We start from the raw sequence: 21090 nt of genomic DNA, 5'->3' as shown, positions 1-21090 counted from the left end.
GTATGCTAGGAGAGAGAGATGCAGGGAGGAATCTTCTAGAAGATTCCCTATTTGATGACTAGGTATCTTTTTATTGGGCCATATGTTGGTGGCGCCATTTTTTATGTAAACCCTAATTAGGGCAATTCTAGGGTTTTGTTGGCATGATCTTAGTCGTTGATCTTGGATCAATCTTGGCCACCCATTTTGTAAGAGACTCTATATATACCTCCTTGTCTCTCATTTCTAAGAGACAGTTTTTGTAGAATTGTTGGTATATGTTGCAGCTATTTGAGTCATAATCATTGTTCAATTGTTGGTGATTTTGTTTTTCAAGTGTTGTCTTTGCAATCATGGTTCTCAATTCCTCCAAGTTAGATTAAAATTTATTTTCATGTTTATTAGATTGAGTGAAAGATTTGTTGAATATATTTGTGTGGAATCCTTAATCCATACCACTAGCCTCTTGCCCTTGGTAAGTGCGCCTTGTGTGGTCAACTAGAAATTTGAGTAGGCTTAACTTCAACTATTACGCGTCCCTTGACAAGCATCGACTTGGATGCTGTCAACGTTTGATGGTAATGCTCTGAAAATCCTTAAGAATACCTTAGACGATTGCACTCAGCTTGTGTCAATACCTGTTTGTGAGACCTTGCCTAGTTTGATTCCACTAGATTTGTTCATCATTTCCTACATTCCTAGGCTTAGAGTAGATTTCTTGAACCCTATTCCTTTTGCCAATTTTTTAGTAAGAATTAAGTCCAGAACTACATTGCTAAATACTAAGTTGTCAGTATACCCATTCCGCATATTTCATGACCGAAGAAGATAATCCTAACATTTGTGTAAGTCCCCAAGTGAACACAGCAATTAACATCGACCATTGAGTTACCCGCTCGTCAAGACCTGACATGTAGAAACCTTGGAATCATTTTAGTTGATCTTATCCTTAGCATCTAAGGTGATTTTGTTCAAGAGAAGGTAAATTACCTTGGTATTTTATTCTAAATTGTTATGTGCATAAAACACACATCAAAACATCGGAATCAAGTTCCAATCACACCGAAGTGATCCTGATGACGAATAATAGCAAACGAGGCCGATCAGGTGACTTACTAAAAATAGACAGCTTCTCCAAGATTCTTGGAGGCCAATTCAAAGCCCAGAAAACACTTCGAAAAGTGGCATATAACTCCACTAAACCAATTGAGCTCATCGGAAACATCAGATTACTCATCTGAATAAGCTGACGTGAACAACAGAGTGTTAGCTACTAAAGCTTGCTAGAGAACCTGAAAAATTGGGGACATTACAACATGGAAGTCATCTTTGACAGTATAACATCCTATGGTGGCGCAGGAAATTGAGAAGCCTTTCAAGAAGATTCCTAGGGTTAATATAAAAGTACAGTTTGAGGCTCATTTTCACATGCGTGGATTATTTTTCTTCTACTTGATTCTAGAGAGCTTCTTGAGGAGCTGGAAACCCTAAGGTTGCTAGTTTCAGTAGTGCAAGATTCTACCATAGTTGGCTGTTGGGGGGATCTTTCATAATTTCTCACCGGGGTTTCATCTATTGAAGTTGAAATTTGTTAAGTCTTAGCATAAGACAAATTTCAAGTTTTAATGGTTGTTGAGATTGGCTTGAGTTGGACGCCAAGAACGGAAGGATAACTATTTGCAAAGGGGGTTGAACTGTTGTTTGGTCTTGTTGAATGGCTTCATTATAAGATGATGCCTTAATAGTTCCTGCTTGGCATGAGAGCATTGTGTGGCAAATTCAATCTGAAGCGAAGGACTTTGCTGGATCACAGAACTCATTGTAGCATTGTCTAGGCATCTAAATCCTTGGTGTTGAGTGAAAATTGTATTAGCAGGTTGGGCATTCAAATACTGGCCCATTTGAGGGAGAGCATGTTCAGTTTGCATAATATGGTATCCTCAGCAAGCAAACCTGTACGGTGATGTCTAAGCTTTTGGGACAGAAAAAGCATACCATGGAGGGATGTATTTCACCTTGCAAAGCGAATCATGGGTCTGTATCAGATTATCATTAATAGATATCAGACAAATATCCTTTGAAGAAGGGCCGACAGTGCTACTATACAGAGGCGTGGTTGAAGCCTTCTTATCATTCCTGGGTAGTTATTACATCATTCTGGGAGCATTCCTTGACAGTAGTGCTACTGCTGTGTATTTTCTTATCTGGCTTCAGTCATTAAAAGCTATTAGAATCAAATCTGTGCACGTATCTTGAAGAGATCATTATTCTGCAATAAAGAGGACAGACATTGCTGATTGCAATTTGTTATATCACTGAGTTCTTTAGTGTCATATTTGTGTAATTTATCTGCTGTTTAGTTATTATTATGTTACAAACTCGTCACAAAAGCAATCTACACGTTGAATCATCCATTCTCATGCAATAATTGAATAAACAAATCAGAAATAATTTGCCACCAAATAGTGCTAATTTGGAAAGATTTGGAAAAATCCGGGTGTGGGATTTTGCAGCTTCCTACATGACTAACTTGGCAATTACACATTCCTAGGCCCTCAAGTGTTGTTATAAATCCCTTGCAATTGAATTCAAATGTCTAAATCTAGTATTGCTTCTGCTGTTATATTCACAAATGTAAATGTTATTGGGATACAGTTGTCTGCAGATTAAGAAAGCATAAACTTGCATATCTAGAATGGAAACTATAATATTAAAAAGAAGAAATAAATAGATCAATTGCAATCTTGTGGATACAAAAACAAATTACATGCTACGGTTTATAACTTGACGTTCAAGTCTATGTATAGGTACCAAAGCATACAAAGTGTAAGGTCACAGTTGCATGGCGCAACCTTCCACAAAGAAGTAATACCACTATATTTATATTAGACCAAAACTAAACAAATATTATAAAAGATATGAAAATGTGGAATTTCTAGAATTTTGTAAATTACTTACTTCAAGAGATTCTAAATGTAGTATATGCTCCACCATAGAGCATGTTTCCTTTTTCTGCTCCGCATTCCAGATTGACTCTGCTGATAGCAAATCTGTATATTCATGACTTAGCACCAAACAAATTACCTGCCAAGATATTCTCAATAATTCAGTAAGACTGCGTTCTTTACTAATTAGCCAGAATACCACAAACATCGTACCAAAATAAACCAGACCCAGCTACTATTACTCAGAATCATAATCATCAGAAAAGAATGAGTATGATGTTTACCTTGCTCAAAGCAATTACATCAGCCCGATGAGCCTCATCAATGTATCCTGCATGAACTCAGATTAAAGGGATTCCCCATAAGTATTTTCAGTGCAGTGGAACTGAACACAGGTTCTTTACTTGTCACTGTAAATATTTTTCTAGGTGCAAACTTTATCATTTGACCTCTGTCTAGCATGCACCTTTTACATAATACTAATGTAATTCATTTGACCTTTCTCCTTATACAGCTTAAATATAATGCTACTGCAATACAAGTCACCAATAAAATAGTCAATAAAAATTTATTTGCTCAGGAAGATTCCTTGAACTTTCAGCTATCATTTCAAACTGCCAACACCAATAGAAACAAGGATGGACCACTAGGAGATTTTGTTGGTACCAATTCAAAACTCAGTTTTCATATTGCTTTTGAATCAATTCGTACTTGTAAATCAGATCATACTTATAGTGATAATCAGTGTAAACTTATTTCTTCCCCTGTTAAGTTGATAAGTTGTCTTGTCTTTCAACTAACAATTCTTGCAGATTTCTTAAGGTTGAACTAATCCATGAAAGATGAAAAATTTCCTTATTGATGGTAGCTCTAGCAGTGTAACTTAAGGAAATGGCAAAGAATTGAATTAAAAATCAAGATTGTTGAAAGCAGAGAACTTCGTCATCACAAAATTTGAGTGGCAACATCAGCAGAAATCTATGCTAAGGCAAAATGCAAAGACAAATACAAAAGATAAGCACAGTTTTCCACTGACATAGCTGCCTCCAAGTTCTACCAAAGCATGAAAAATGGTGACAAAATGATGAAGAAAGTATACCAAATTTTTTTGGTGTTGGAAATAAGCCACACCCGGACCGATGATGGACTGGTCCAAGAGGGGCCAGTAGCTCAGTGGTAGAGCACTCCAGCAGCGTATGGAAGGTCCTAGGTTCGAGTCCTAGCTGGTCCATGTCTCAACATGGTATCAGAGCCAGGTCCAGGCTAGGAGCCCCAAGCACACAAGAGATGTGGCTTAAGGGGGGGTGTTGGTGTTGAAAATAAGCCACACCCGGACCAACGATGGACTGGTCCAAGAGGGGCCAGTAGCTCAGTGGTAGAGCACTCCAGCAGCATATGTCGTCTATGGTTGGGAGGGCAACAATGATCTGAGACTTAATTGCTGGGTTTTTCACCTTCAAGAGGAAGGTTTTTCCAGGATATACACTGCGCAATTGTGTGAATTCTTTGCCTGTCTATTCTGATCACTAAACTTAACAAATTTAAGGTGTCTAAAATTGTCAAAGGTCGATACTATTTCAAGGTGGCAGAGCCAACACAAAATCACATATAGAAGTGGCAAATTCATGATAAAGTCACACATAATGTTGAAAAGGAACAAATCAACAAAGTGTAGCACTATTCTAAGATGGTGAAGACAAATCCAAACTCTTCCAATGTCTTAATAAGTGTCACATACACTGGAAATCTCCAGCAAACAAGAAGAATCGCTTGAGTATTCCCGAGAAAATCTTAGGCTTGGCGAAGCCAACTCAAAATAGCACCCAAAGTGGCAGCTTCTTTAGCGATCTGCACCCAAGGTCTTAAACAGATTAAAATCAGTCATTTAGGCATGTTTCCTAAGTGGTTGCACCACCATAACCTACAATTTAATTTTAAACCAGGCATAAAGCTTTATGAATGCACACCCAGATTAGAAATGAGTTTAAAAATCCTACAATCTGCACCCAAGCTCAAACTAAAGGTGGCACTAAGTCATGAAACAGCAATTAAAGGATCTGAAAACGAGACATAAGCATCATTCTGGCATGGCAATACCATACAAAAGTTCAAACTTCAGAAATCGAAAGGCGGCAAGAGTTTAAGTGATCTCCATCATTCCATTAAACAAAAAAGAAACAACCTAAGGCATGCAAACATGAAAACTTAAAGGCATATTATACCCAAGTTATTCACTATTCACATTTTAGACAGTTTTCACAGCAGAACAAGACATTTACTTCATTTTTTGCAGGTTTGAGCAAGCATTCTTTCAAATGCTCATTCCTTCATCAATCTTCTCACTATTACATGGTACTCAATTCAGCCTTCTTCACTTCCAAGAAACTGTCCTCCATTTTCAGTGAGTTAATTGATCAAGATTGATGTCTTAAAAAACATTGAAATGAGTATGAAAAGAAATTCAATTTTTCAGACTTTAAACTATCACCATATAAGTTCCAATGCAAGTATCTTGATTACATCTTGCCCAGCAGAACAGAGATCTCTCAAAATCCAAGGCATCAAATTTCTGATGAAATAAATCTTTTTGTGCAAGGGATTGGCATACTATCAAACCCAAGGTTTCATCGAGATCATTGAAAGGTTAAAATTTTCCAACTTTGAGAACGGTCATGCCTCCTTTTCAAAATAATTTAAAATATGTCATGTCAACGTTTTCAGACTAAGTTAATTGAAAAAACCTTCATATATCATTTCCCATAGGCTATTGAGATGATATTGTTGGTGTTGGAAATAAGCCACACCCAGACCGACGATGGACTGGTCCAAGAGGGGCCAGTAGCTCAGTGGTAGAGCACTCCAGCAGCGTATGGAAGGTCCTAGGTTCGAGTCCTAGCTGGTCCATGTCTCAACATGGTATCAGAGCCAGGTTCAGGCTAGGAGCCCCAAGCACACGAGAGGTGTGGCTTATGGGGGGGTGTTGGTGTTGGAGATAAGCCACACCTGCACCGACGATAGACTGGTCCAAGAGAGGCCAGTAGGTCAGTGGTAGAGCACTCCAGCAGCATATGGAAGGTCCTAGGTTCAAGTCCTAGCTGGTCCATGTCTCAACATGGTATCAGAGCCAGGTCCAGGCTAGGAGCCCCAAGCACACGAGAGGTGTGGCTTAAGGGGGGGTGTTGGTGTTGGCAATAAGCCACACCTGGATCGACGATGGACTGGTCCAAGAGGGGCCAGTAGCTCAGTGGTAGAGCACTCCAGCAGCATATGGAAGGTCCTAGGTTTGAGTCCTAGCTAGTCCATGTCTCAACAGATATAAGGGAAAAAAATTGATAATTTAATTTAAACTGTCCAGAAAGTAACTTCAAGTTATATTCATTAAAAAGCAACTTATATTTATTACCAATAATTGTTGTTTTCAAAGAGGGACCAAAAAGTGTCACTACGCATGGGGTACAAAGTGGTATTTTAGAAGGTTGTTCTTAAGACTTCTTCTGGAAGGAAAAGAGAACAATAAATATATATTTACTAAACTGCAAGAATCTAGTGATCCCTCAATTTTCCACTGACAAAAGGTGAGCCATGCAAAACAACTCACACACCTTGATTAGACCTTAACTTGAAAGTGGGTGTGCCTTGATTAGTGCTCTTTGACTAGGATTAAAAACATCTAGTTGTAACATTGTGCATTCTTTTAATTTGACTACCTACTTGAAGCTTGTTGAGTTGTGGATTCTACATTTGATAAGTAGTGACTCATATCGAAGCTTCAAAGAGAGGAAATATGCCTCTTGCAATCAAGAAGCAAGTCACATATCATCAATAACTTGGCACATATCTAGTGAAAATTTCAATGGAAACAAAAAAATGAAAACCTCAAAAAAGATGATGACCAAATATTTTACTTTACCTCTGATAGTGTTCATCCAAACTATAATATTGCACCACCTAGGTAGCCAATAATGGCATGTTAAGCTTAACTTGAGATACACAAGTACCACCATTGAATCATCAATCTTTGATTGACAATATTTAGGTGCCACCTATGCTTAGTCAAGGCCACCTCTATCTTAGTTGGATTGAGTAAACTCACCTCCTAATTGGAGTGATTGGGAGTTAAATTCATACTTCTTGGATGTGTCACCTCCTTGATTCACGCATCTAAAATACCTATGTATCTGTAATTTGCTCCATTATATGGAATATCTTTATTCTCCAATCCAAATCTGTAACTAGCTCCTATAAATTAGTTCCTAAGTAGAATTCTTGTTCATGCAAAATTCTAACATGGTATCAAAGACATGATGTCATAAAGCTAGTACTTTTCCAGGTAACGAGAGCATGTAGAACTGGGTTTTTGGCATATTTGGTGAATGGTGAAGCTATTCTAAGCACACCATTGTATTAAAAATAGTCAAATTAGCTAGGACCAACTATTGGTTTCTATAGATAAAACAAGTGGAAGCTTAACAACAAGAACAAGGATTTACTTATTTTTTTGTGTAAGAACTATTTTCCGAAGGATCCTAGGCAATTTGTGACCATGTCATTATGCTAAAAGACGTGACAAACAAATCTTGACTATCTTTGTCATAGAAAAAAAAAATTGCCATCCTTGTGTAATCTGCAAATACCTTATCAACACATGGATCAAGATTTGGTATAGATTTATAAAATCTTTGGCACCATATGTAAACAATTTTACATAAATTAAAATAAATTGCATATATATAAAATAAGTCTAGTACTAATTGCTACATCAAAGCCTCTGATATAATGCCACACAAGGACATCTGCCCTACAATAGCCCTAACATCTTGTTTTATACCAAACAATATATTGTACATATGTTGGTGTAATGTCCCCTTCACAGGCATGGACATTTGATGGAGAACCTTACGCTATTAAATTTATGTAGGCTAATTGGGGCATGGTAAGGGAATAATTAATCAATTAAATTGTCTAAAGATATCCATTTTATGGGCAACTTATTTCAATACACTATTTTATTAAAGCTGGACAATTTATTAAAAAGTGACTTATTTCAGGGCTCAAGAGTAAAATTAAATTAAAAAGAAATTCCAAAAGTCACATTGAGGGGGAAAATGAAATATATTATTTCAATTAATTCAAAAATGTATAAACAGGAGTGTTTGCAAAGAGAAATTCATTCCATACTGTTGTGAGGTATTCACACATCACCCCACTGCAAATAGGGACCCCCCACTTTTTTTTTGCTTTCTCGGTTGTGTTAGAGTCTTTGCTATTAGTCTTTGCATTGAAGGGATAGAATTTCTCAAGTATCTAGAGGGTCATCATGTTAGGTTGAAGTAAGTCATCAAGCATGTCGCAAGAATTATTTATGGGTGAAAGACTTGAGGATTGAACAAACTGAGCAAAGTCAGGTGAAAGGACTAAGTCAAGAGTCTTTCCTAAGGACATGACACCCCGTACCTTTGTAAGGACATGACACCCCATACCTTGCAAAGGTCCTAGAGCGAGATTCTAATGTCCTGTCCTTGCTGAAGTCCCAGAGTGAATTTTGTCCAAAATCAAGTCATGTACCTTGGAGAGGTTCCAGAGCGAATTTTTGCATTTAGCTCACATACCTTGCCAAGGGTCAAGAGTGAATTTCTCCAAGTGAAGATCAAGAGCGAATTTCACCTCCAAGTCTTCTCCTTGCCAAGGTCCAAGAGCAATTTTTATCTTCAAGGTCATGTCCTTCCAAAGGACATAGAGCGAACTTTTCATCTTGACCTTGTCCTTCCAAAGGACATAGAGCGAACTTTTCATATTGACCTTGTCCTTCCAAAGGACATAGAGCGAACTTGACCTTGTCCTTGCCAAAGGCCTAGAGCAAATTTTGCTTCAAGTCTTGTCCTTGGAGAGGACATGGAGCGAATTTTCTACCTTGACCTTGTCCTTGGAGAGGATCCAGAGCAAACTTGTTTCTTGTCCTTGCCATGGTCCTTGAACGAATTTTTGCCAAGTATGTACCTCACACAGACCTTAGAGCGAGTTTGAAAATATGTACCTTAGAAATCTTAAAGCGAATTTTGCTTCAATTGATGTCCTTGGAAAGGGCATAGAGCGAGAAATTCCTTATCAAGAGCCTTGTCCTTCCAAAGGACCTAGAGCGAACTTGACCTTGTCCTTCCAAGGGTCCTAGAGCGAAGTTCATGCCTTGTCCTTGTTGAGGGTCCAGAGCGAACTTGAATATGTGTATCTTGGAGAAGTCTTAAAGCGAACTTTGTCTAGAATCATGAGCATACCTTGCCAAGGTACAAGAGCGAACTTTATCATTTGAGCTTACCTTAGAAAGGTCTTGGAGCGAATGGCATTATAGGTCCTGTCCTTACTAAGGACGAAGAGCGAATTTGCATTATAGGTCCTATCTTTCCTAAGGACGAAGAGCAAATTTTCATTATAGGTCTTGTCCTTCCTAAGGATGAAGAGCGAATTTTCATTATAGGTCCTGTCCTCCCAAAGGACATGGAGCGAAATTTTACTTGGACCTTGTCCTTCCAAAGGACATGGAGCGAACCTCAAAGTCATGTCCTTTCAAAAGGCCTAGAGCAAATTTATCAAAAGACAAGATGAAGAAACTTTGTGTTGATATAGCCAGCATGAGGAAGACAATTTATTATTTTGTCAAAGTAAGTTGGCCTTATACCCCAAAAGACACACCTTTACCCTAAATCACATATATAAGAGAAGTCAAAAGGATCAATTTAGCATCAATTCAAAACATAATTCCTCTCTAAAAGCGAATTTCGTTAGGAGGCCAGCAAATTACTCCAGTTGAATAGTGAAATTCAGCAGAACATCAGCGAATTCCATCAGCATAAGGTCGAATTTCATCATTGGAGATGCAGGTCTAATCTTTTGGGGCAGGCGAGATTCATCGTTTGAGCACCAAGGAGAAGCGAAATTGCTTAGCCAGCAAGCTTATTAGCCAGCGAATTCACCTTAAGACAACCCAGATTTGCTCTAGGACATTAAGTTTGTCCTCCACACAGCAAATTCATTGATTACTGTCAGTCCTTTGATTAGATTTAGAAAGAAATCATCAAAAAATCAAAAAGATTAGATCAAGTTGTATATCATGTGTGTTTGATGTGCAATTGTTCATTTTGCAAGAGGTAAGGAAAGAGATCAAATGGGCCAGGTTGAAGGAGGATTGGAACAAGGATCTCAAGGAGAGAATTTCAGCATCAAGGTCAAGATACAACGAAGAGGCCTTCAAAAAGTTTCATCAACATCAAGAACACCTCAAATGGATGAAGAAGTCTTAAAGTGCTACTAGGTTGAAAAACTTCAAATATTCAACAGCTGCAAGCAGTAGAGCGGGATATCTTCAAGGTTCTCATTCTATCATATTGACATGGACAGATCATAAGATGGCAAAGGAGAGATCATACAATCACTCCAAGGCAAGCAAGCAAGGATGGAAGAAGGACTTAGCAATATCAATAATTCCCATCACCACTACTTTGAGCGAGCTACATAATGTTAAGTATCAAGAGATATCGCTTGATATCCCTTCATGATGATGACTCCAATCAAGTCTACGAAGTGCAAGATAAAAGTGGCATCCCAGATGGTGTCTCGGTCACCATTCCTCTAGTCAATGAAGTCCACATCAACATTGTTGTCCTCATTTTTGTTTTCAAAACTGAAGGACCATTACATGAAATTTTTGTGAAAAAATGAAAAATTTACTCTATGGCATGCTTCCCGAGACAGAATTTCAACTAATCCTTGGACTGCCTTAATCCTCAGTCCATCCCCGAACCACGTTTCGAATTTCATCGCATTCTGGATTCGTTTGCTATGTCTTTCCTTCAAAATCGGGTTTTTTCTCCCTGACTGCAAGTGGGAAATTTCTCTTGAATTGCAAGTTTTAATGGTTTCCTTTGTTTTGGTCTTTGTAGGGAAATTTTTGGCTAATTACAAGTGCACTTTATTGAAAAATATGAACTTGTAATTTGCTTTTTATTTCCCCCTTGATACTTTTTGGCTTTTTAAGTTAAAATAGGGATTTTTTGGATAAGTTACAAGTAAACTTGTAATTCTTTTCTAAGACCCCTACTTTAATGTCTTTTGCTTGTAATAGGGAGTTTAAACCTCTATTACATATGTGCAAGTTATTAAAACTTGTTGTAGGGATTTTATTTTCCCTTTACAAGTAATTTGTAACTTGCACATCTCTCTCCAAAACCCGATTTTGCCTAGAATTGAAATAAAGTGACATTTTAAAGTTGCTATTTTGCCCAAAAAACCCGATTTTTTCCATAAAGTGCAAATTGGGGAATTTTAAACTTGTAATTGCATTTTTAAAACCCGATTTTGCCTTGTTGATGGAAAAAGTGAAATTTTAAACTTGCAATTGGATTTTTAAAACCCGATTTTACCTTGTTGAGAGAAAAGTAACATTTTAAACTTGTTGTTTTCTCTAAAAAACCCGATTTTCCTTGTTGCATGCAATTTTAAACTACTTGTTCTTTCCCAAACACCCGACCAGCAATATTGGAGGATTTTGTTGAAGATTTCCAACAATTTTTGTGGAGAAATTCAAGGAGGAGGAAGGCGTTTTGGATTCCTTGCTATTTTCATGCATTTTCCAACTCTCTTCATGCCATTTGGAAGACATTATCGCTGGTCCAAAATCTTTTCATTTTCACTCATTCATTTCCATCATCCGTACGTACCATTTCATCCACTCATTTCACACCTTCATTCATTTTCCCCATTTAAAGTCTACCTGCGGTCAGCCATCCTTAACCCGAAATTGGTCCAAAATGCACTAAAAAAACACTTGAAAATGAGTTCTAAAGGTCCAATTACAAGTGCAAACTTGTAGTTACCCATTAAACATATGAAGTTGCATGTTTGTTCCCCGCAATTGCAAGTTAATGCTCTTGTTTTCCCCACACATGTAATGCAACTTCCAAAACCCGAAATTCACTTGTCAGCCCATTTTTGCATCAATTTATCTCTTCCCTTGTTAGTCCGGTTTGCACACACGATCTACCAAATCAATGGATTAAGGCATGGGTCTTATTTTGCAAGAAGATTTCAAGAATGAAGGATGATACAAAGAAGAGATACAACAACAATTCATGGTTGAGAGCATATAATGCTTTCAAGACAAAGATGGTCATGACATGAAAAGAGGAAGACAACCCTTTCCCTCCTAAAAAGATAGTACTACCCCAAGCAAGAAGACGAGGATGCAAGTTCCCCTTCCGGTTCAAGATGTCTTTACCAATCCAGAATACTTCAAGTTCTAGCATCTTGAAGCGACATGAAGATTTTCACAGACAAAGAATGATGCAGTTAGAGTCGTGTCTTTAGACACATGAAATAGTTTTAGTTATGCATTTGTAATTTCGTTTTGACAAGTTACATGTAAAAAAAAAATAACTTTGTAATTGCAAGTTAACTTATTACTTGCACTTTTGTAATTACATGTAAAGCAACTACAAGTTGTGTTCAATTAGGACTGTAGTTGGAATAAGTCTTAGTTAGTTATTGAATAAGTCTTGGTGGTTGAGAGAATCTCTCAAGTTAGTTAGGATCCTCCCACCTTTTTCTCAAAGCTCCTCTTCTATAAATACTTGAGGGGTCTATTGTAATCTTTATCTTTTTGGAAAGCAAGCAAAAACTCTGCCAAATTTACAGCAAAGAAGTCTTTGAGCTTTCATGTGTAAATTCAAGAATTGAAAGGAATAGAAGAAAATTGCTCAAGCTTTGAGTCTTTGTGCTACATACTTGAGTTTATGTTCTATATTATCTTTCTTGCAAGTGTTTCTTAAAGAGCTTAATCACATCTGATTTGCAGTCTTTGTGCTGCAAGTAGTTGAGGTTAATATAGATTAAAATAAATATTTTGTTGAGAGAAGTTGTAAGTCTTTGTGCTTTCACTTGTTCTTAGGAGAATTTAGGAGTAATTTTGTGAGAATAGTTGTGAGTCTTTGAGCTTATACTACTTCCCATTGTTTTAAGTAGAAAAGAATAAGATATTCCAGTCTTTGAACTGTTATAATTTGTTCTAGATAGCATTAGTATAGAAAAGGGTTGATAGGACTTCACATAATCAAGTCTTTAAGATTGATATTGCTGTCCCATCCCGAAGGAAGTGATGGAAGTCTTTGAGCTTTCAAGAAACTTCATTTCCTTTCTCTCATTTCATTTTGAAAGTGGTTACTGTTGTTTATATCAAATCACTATCATTTTCTGTGAAGAAAAAAAGATATTGTCTTTCTTGAAAGAAGAAGAAAGATTGTTGTCCCAACCCATTTTATTTTCAAAGTTGTAGTTAGATAGGGGGAGCCTTCCCTTAATTAGGAGAGTTTTACTCACACGCTATGGTTGAAACCACAATTTTGTATATTTCCCCAAGTGTACAAAATTTTCAACCAACAAACATGTCTAGATGCAATGCACCTAGTTCATACATGGATGCACAAACTCCGATGTACCTACCCTCGATATCTATTGGTCCACAGTCACTTAATGTAATTCTCTCATTGGCTAAGAAAGTTTGTTGTAACAGACCCTAATTAGGGTTTCATTGTAAAATCTTGGCCATTGATGGAGATTCAATCTTGGTCGTTTATTGTAAATGAGCTCTCTATATAAAGCTCAAACTCTTCATTTGTAAAGGTTAATAGCGAGTAGTTAATAGTAGCAGAGAAATAGAATAGAAGATACAATAGAAGTTAGAGTAGAGTAGGAGGAGGCAGAAATTGGTGCCTAAGTTGTAAAGGAACTCCATTCTCATTGAAGTTATGGTGAAGTGTGTTGTTTCTTTATGGCGTGCATGGTTTCTTGTTGGATCTTCATGTTAGATGATAAATAATTAGATTGAATGGAAGAATTTGTTGAATGCATTTGTGTGGAATCCGCCTAGTCCATACTACTAGCCTCTTACTAATTGTAAGTGTGCCTTGTGTGGTCAACTAGAATGATATGAACTTAACTTCAAATTGTTCTACATTCATTGCTTATGCATTAACTTGAATGGTGATCAATGTTTGATGGTACTGATTCGAACATCTTTGAAATGTCCTTAGAAGATTGCACTGAGCTTGTGTCAAGTTGTTCAAGTTTATGGTGAGACCTCGCTCGGTAGGGTTCCATATAGTCATTCATCTATGTTCTTACATTCTAGACCTTAGAATAGACCTTCTCAACCCTTTACCTTTTGCCATTTTTTCAAAATCAAGTTAGTTTAGGACCAAAAAGCATCACTATATCACAATATCAAATGACCTATGTTCCAGCAAATCAAGCATTCAGGCATTCGAATGTAAGTCCCCTTGTGATTCCAGCATAATCACATCAACCAACAAAGCTTATCCACACATAATGACCCTACATTCATGAACCTTGGAATCGTCTCAAATGATCCTTAAGCTAATCTTCAGCATCAAAGAGATTTTGTTCAAGAGAGGATAAGATACTTAAGGTATTTTATTATGGGTTCGCATGTGCCTAAAAAATACATCAACACATACATTTTTATCAAACCCCATCTTGTGAAGATTGAGCTTTGTTTGTCTATTTTTCCCTAGGATAAAAATTCTCCTAGCCATTTGAATGAATTCATCTAAGGTCCACCAATGTGTGGGATGTTTGTAGGAGATTTTGTTGTGTTGGAATAATAAAGTTTGGAGAAATTGAAAACATCATTCTCTTGCAAATCATATTAGGATACAAAGAGAAGTTTGAGTACTGGTGCCACGAATATAGGTTAATTTAATTATTTTTGCAATCTGTCCCACTTCATGGTATGAAATCAGACCTAGCCACACTTATTGTTGCTCATAAGAGGGCCATACAGCAAAGACAGGTTGCATGAGGTTTGTGAAGGGAGGCGGAGCACTTAGGAATCTGATTTTGGATGCCATACATTGTCATTTCCACCCACGTCACTCCCACAACAGAATGCCATGTTCCAGCAGACTTCTAGTGAGAACGGCAGCTATTAAAAAGGTCATACCAATATAAATTTTCCAAAAGTAGAGTGGGAATGAATTCAAATTTCATCTACGGTAATGGTGCATGAGGTTCGGATCAATACATCAACCATTCTACAACATAGGGCAGCATTGATAGCATCCTTTTGTTGTAGCTAGCATTCCGGATACCATTTTATATGGTATTCAGTTTACATGACAGCTATTTGACAGAATGTTTCTTTATCAATTGTTGGCTAAAGGTTAAAAATAGTAATAAATGTATTTTGGCTTATAAATCAGTCAGAAAATAAATATATGAATGTAAATCAACACCTCAAATGAATGTGATATCAGCAATGGCATATGCTTCAAAAATTGTTTGTTAAAATGCCTTTGTATTGTCCAATGTATGCCAATTGTTTGTAAATTTTCCTATGATTATGAAAGATAGTTGAAGCTATTCCTAAGCACAAAACTCAGGAAATTGAATAGTTTAATGTCCACAAATATTTGACAAATTTGTTTGTTATTCTTTTGGATTTGACCGTGTAGATTTTGATGTTCACAGTCGAATCCAGAAGAATAACAAATAAATCATTTTGGACTGTTGAAATTTCATGAATTCAATTTGAAAAATTGTCTCTGAGTGACAAACCAATATATTTACAAGCTGGTTGAAATATTTTGGTAGGGACAGCACAGTCGGTTCCACACCCTAGGGATGACATCTTAGCACCTCCAGCATGGTTGGATCATTGTTACTCTATGATTCTCTGTAAAAATTCCTTTGACTACCTCGGTGAATTAAGTTGAGTATTTAAAATGCATGTGCATGCCTCTTTGACTATAGGATTCGTATGTTATAGATTCATTCAAAACATGTAAGATGAGCTAGTTACTCATGTCATTCATTTGACAAAATCAAAGCCACAAAAGCTTACATATTTGTGCTATGCACAAAGACTACCAAAGTTAAAGAAAGGCCTTTGTAATGTCCCCTTCTTAGTATTGATGCATTCAGTGGTCTACTGGCCTATTCCGGAGACCCGTAGGCGTTGTGGAAAGGAGAATTAGGGTTCCCATCTTTTGTGGAGATCTACTCGAGCTTTTCAAGGTTAGTCAAGAGGGAATTCTTCAATTCTGCTTGTGGTTTCCTTCTAGGTTTTCCATGGACTCCAGTGTGGCATAACATGCAGTTGACTCTTCGGTGAAATGTGATCTTACTATTTTTAGTAAGTTAGGGTTTGGCTGTCGGGATGGTGCAGTCCTACTGAGCTTTCCAAGCTCTTTCTCTGGGCACGAAGATCATGATTGTCGGAGCAGTATTTCATGACTTGCTATTTTTAGTAAGTGGCAGTTTGGGCATTTCTATTTTTGGCAGTCTTGGATATGGTCTCGATCCAGCACAGTTTAGTGGTTTTCATTGCTCAACTTCATCCTTCATTTTTGTGATAATCAATATTGGAGTTATAAGTTATTTTATTAAATATTATTTCCTTATCCTAAGGTTTAATATTCAATTATTTTATTACTGATTATTGATAGTGGGAATTGTGCATAATATTATTTTTTCGTAAGTCTGCCTAGGCGAATTATTTTGTGTTAAGAAGGGATGCCTAAGTGAAGGTGAGGACTTTATTTTATTTGTCAAAATATACTTTCATGCCAAAAATAGTGGGCTTCTTCCTAGGCGTGTTTTTGACTTGGATATGGCGCCATTCCTGGGTCCACCATGGGGGAAATGAAATGCAAATTTGAGGGGGAATTTGGAGGCATTTGAATTTGAAATTCAGTCATGGAAACCTATTTATACAAGTGCTTGACCTCTCATTTGGGCATCAAAAGAAAATATAATGTTATGTTGTCGGATTGATTCCAGGCTTTTTCGAGGGTGAAAACCTCCTAGACTTTTCAATTGGAGTTTCGAGTGTGAAACATCACTCCTAGCTGAGGCTCTATTGTGTGGATTTCGTGGTGTTCTTGGGGCTTGCGTGTGAAGATTTGAGGAAGTTGGGTTGCTGTTGTAATTTTCTATGTTGTTGGTTCCTGTTTGGCTGAAGTGAAGTTTCATTCCTACCTCCCTGCCTGTACGACCTATCATTCTGGGTAATGGCTCGAACAACTTCTATGCTAAAGGCGATGTGATTTGTAAGTTTGCAGCCTTTAATTTGGAGTCTTTGTTTTTAAATTACAAATCGTACTTTCCAGCTTGGGCATGGGTTTTTAGGAGTGCATTGGGTTGCGTGCTTGGTATTTTGGGGTGTTTAGAAGCTCTATTTCAGTTTGTTCTTAGTTGCTTGGTTCTTAGTGTCAGTTTGGGAGTGATTTGGGGTGAATTCAAGCTGTTTTGAGTGAGATATGAGCATTTTAGCGTGATTCTGTGCTGCTGGTTATGCATTTCCAGCCTGCTGTTATTTGTAACAGATTTTAGGAAGTTGGTGTTGAGCTGGTTTGGTGATATTATCTATGATTCAGCATTCTCTTCTATTCTATCATTCCTATATTTTGTAAGGTTGAATAGTAGTACTATCAACCAATTTCTGAATTGTAAGCATACCCGCTGAACAAGTGGAAGAGGCAGGTTTGCCGCCTAATTTCTGGTATTTGTAACTCAGTCCTCCCACTGAATAAGTGGTTGAGTGATTAGTTTTTATGCATTGTCCTCCCGCTGAAATATGTGGTAGAGTGATAGCTTTATGTAATGTCCTCCCGCTGAAATACGCAGTAGAGTGATTGAGTTCTAGTTTCTTGTTGTTTCCCTTGGCTGGTTTACCGCCAAGAAGTTTAGTTTATTTCCTGCTGGATAAGCAGAAGGGGCTGGCTTGCTGCCCGTGCATTGTAATTTTCAGTTATTAAAATCTAACGATCCCCGGAACACCGTATGCTCTCACCCTCCCAGATTGGGCTCTCGGTGAACAAAAGGTGGAAGGGTTCCCTTTCATTAGTTTGGAATACTTCTCTAACCTTAACGGGTTATGGTGTTTGTCTTATAATTCTTATTGCCAAAAAAAAATTAAGGGAATATTACAGCCTTTCTTTAGTTTGTGTGACTTTAGCATCTCAATATATGGTATTGCACATCTCTTTATAATATTTTAGAATATTCATTTTTTGATGCCATAATGTTTAAAAATTCTCTTTAAAAATTTAAGAAAATATCAGTAACACTACAAATGAAAAAAAAGATATTATACAACTTAGCATGAAAGAAAATGACTCTACATTCCATAGTCAAAATAATAGGACAAAGGAGTAGCTATACATATTGCATACCATATCCAAAATAATCTCCCCGCTTCAAGGATAGATCAAGATTCCCTAATACCTCAGACTCTGTTGAAGGAGAAACCTCGGCCTATGAGAAAGAAGGTCAACAAGTTAGAATTCAATTTCTTTTTTAATAATCGATGAAATCGTCATCAATTAATTGCAACACGAATAACACATTAAACCATATATCAATTTTTCTACTTGATAAGTTTAAAATATTAAAATTATTATAGCAAAACATACAAACAATTGGGTATCACATACAAATTGCATTATACTACCTACAAAAAGTGGTCCCTTGATTAACACATGAAGTATCACATAAATAGTGTGTATCTAAAAAATTAGTTAAACGTCATCAATTAATTGCAACATGGATTACACATTAACCAATAAATGAATTTTTCTACTTAGTGATAAGATTAAAATATTAAAATTATTACTAGCAAAACATAGAAACAATTGGGTATCACAAACAAATTGCATTATACTCATTACAAAAAGTGGTCCCTTGATTAACACATGAAGTATCACATAAATAATGCGTAACTAAAAAATTAGTTAAATGCAGTAGCATTTGATGCGCATTTTCAAAGGCCTTGAATGCATCATCATCTAATTGGATTCTTCCCAGTGCAACAATCCTAGCTGTCATTTTTTGCAGTTAGCTGATTTTAGTACAAAATACAACATGATGTTAATAACAAGAAGTAATATCAAAATATGTCGCACGCTAATCATATATAGGATGAACCTTAGGTTCATCTTGTTGAGTTATCAATAAAATCACCTAGCTGGAAATTCAAAAAGCCCCAAGTCTAGTCCCACTTTGTAAACCATTTGTTCCTTAAATTGATCAATTACTTAAGAAACCAATACGGTGCATTTAACAAATTGTTGAACATTTTTTGATGGTACAAACCAGAGATTCAGAAATGGCCACGTACCCATAATTCTCATGAGCTGAATGTCTCTACAAGTAACTTGCATACAGACTCACTCACTACATAGGCCGAGCCCATTGTGAGAACTCAAAAAGGCTTTTGGGTCAGTAATCACAAAAACCTGCAAGTACTCGCCATGGCATAAGCCCACATACCAAGGCATCTAGATGCCCAAAAAACACCAAAAAAAGCATTTTAACATTTCAAAAATGCACTTCCAAGATTGTATAACTGCAGTCCATCTCCTTTGAGCTTGTGATTGAAGGGATTATAGAAAATAAATTTCCTCAAATTGAAGTTTTGGCAAGGTTCCTGGTATCAAGCTTTAGCAAAATTTGAAAGGCTTTGACTGTGGCATGTGGTTGCGGAAGTCTACTACAAACACAGGAGCAGATTGCAGTGAACACAGGTGTAGCTTTGAACACAGCAGCAGAATTTTCAGTGAACAGAGGCGAAGCAGTGAATTGAATTTTGCGATGAACAGTATTTCAACAAACTAAGTGGAATGGCCTTGTGCTTACATCAGCAATTAAGTGCTACAAAAGTTAAATTTTGAAGATATGCTTTTTTTGCTGATCTTTTTCAGCATTAACATTAGATTTCTTCTATTTCTAGATTTATTTCACATCCATTTGAATGAATGTACAGATCCTCGCATTCTGCATTTAATTTTTTTTTATTTATTTCAACGCCATAATTTTGCTATTTTTTGAAAAAAAAAATCTAGGCGATGAACTGCAACAGTTAAATCTCATCATTTTATTTTTCCAATGTCAAGGTTAGCAACAATTAGATTTCTTTTTCTTTTCTTTTTTTTCAATGCCAGTGTTTGCAATTACATCCAAATGGCATCAAGAAATAGAAACCTTGGTGGAAAAATGCCACTCAGAAGCATGTGGAGGCATCAATCACCTTAGATGCCATCTTGCATGGATCCCTAGCCACAACATCTAATTGCGCCCAAACATTCAACTGACGGTTGAAGGGGAAATAAACATGACCCCTCTGATTAAGCAAAAACAATTAGAGAAGACAACAACTAAATCAACCATTGAATCAAAGGACGATATAGAGACAAAGATTGTGGGCTCCTACTATGTTATTAGGTTCTTTTGGTACACCACCCCCCTCCACCCATAACTGTATGGGTTCAGTTTGGGGGTAGGTCTGAACCCAAGAGAGCTTGGCATTTGCCTAGGGCATGTCCAAGAAACCCAAGGTGCTCAGGGTGGCCCTATCCGGGCACAAGCAAACCCCACAGGTACTTTAGGCCAGCCAGCAATAAAAACAAAATAACATTTTTACAAAAAAGTATCATAAATACCTAATTTCCTCCTAAAGTTAAGGAACTTGACTTCTTTTGCCTCATTCAATGAGTAAAAAAACATTTTTGCCTTCAAGTTGCCATTGTTGTTTTTAGAAGGTTACTACATTTTTCTTCAAAGGTGAAGGCTACATGAGAGAAAAACCTACACTAGCAAGTAAGAAAAGGCTACACAACGAAAAAAATTCTATCAAGGTAAGTGAATCTTGTAATTTTTTTCAAGTTTTGAAGATTTTTCAATTTTTTTCAAGGTTTTTTTTTAAGTTTTAAATATTTTAGTAAACCATTACATAATAGAAAGGTTATAATGCCATTCTTTTCATGTTCAAACAAAATGAATTGTAGTTCTAGTTTATTTGCCCCACATGCAGAGAGCTCATCTAAATTTGATGCAGCATCACCTCTTTAGTAACATACAACCATGATTGAACAATTTCATGGTTGTGGGGGTTATCATCGACATTACAGCCAATGTGAAAATGAGTATGACAGCTCATATAGTCAAGTGAAAGCTCATATATGAACTGTTTCCAACTTAACAAGAATTTGTATAAGGCCAATATAAAAAAGGTTGCCAAACCAACAAATAATGGGATGTATTAAAGAACAGGAGAATGTTGACATGGTATGTAATATATCAAAAGAAAGAGTACATCCTCTTT

The 21090-nt window shown here is 36.8% G+C and overlaps 1 protein-coding gene across 3 annotated transcripts in view; it reads right to left on the bottom strand.

Moving 5' to 3' along the window:
* Positions 1–21090, bottom strand: part of LOC131032376 (acyl-CoA hydrolase 2) — a 256053-nt gene that overhangs the window by 223044 nt on the left and 11919 nt on the right. For all 3 annotated transcript variants that reach the window (XM_057963331.2, XM_057963330.2, XM_057963329.2), the window contains 3 exons: positions 18164–18245; positions 3209–3255; positions 2938–3063 (listed from right to left, as the gene is read on the bottom strand). In XM_057963331.2, coding sequence (XP_057819314.1) covers positions 2938–3063; positions 3209–3255; positions 18164–18245 — 255 coding nt within the window. The remainder of the gene's footprint in view (positions 1–2937; positions 3064–3208; positions 3256–18163; positions 18246–21090) is intronic.

The sequence above is a fragment of the Cryptomeria japonica genome, chromosome 8 (genome assembly GCF_030272615.1).
Source record: "Cryptomeria japonica chromosome 8, Sugi_1.0, whole genome shotgun sequence".
Lineage (NCBI taxonomy): Eukaryota > Viridiplantae > Streptophyta > Pinopsida > Cupressales > Cupressaceae > Cryptomeria > Cryptomeria japonica.
This window is presented reverse-complemented; position numbering and strand designations above follow the sequence as displayed.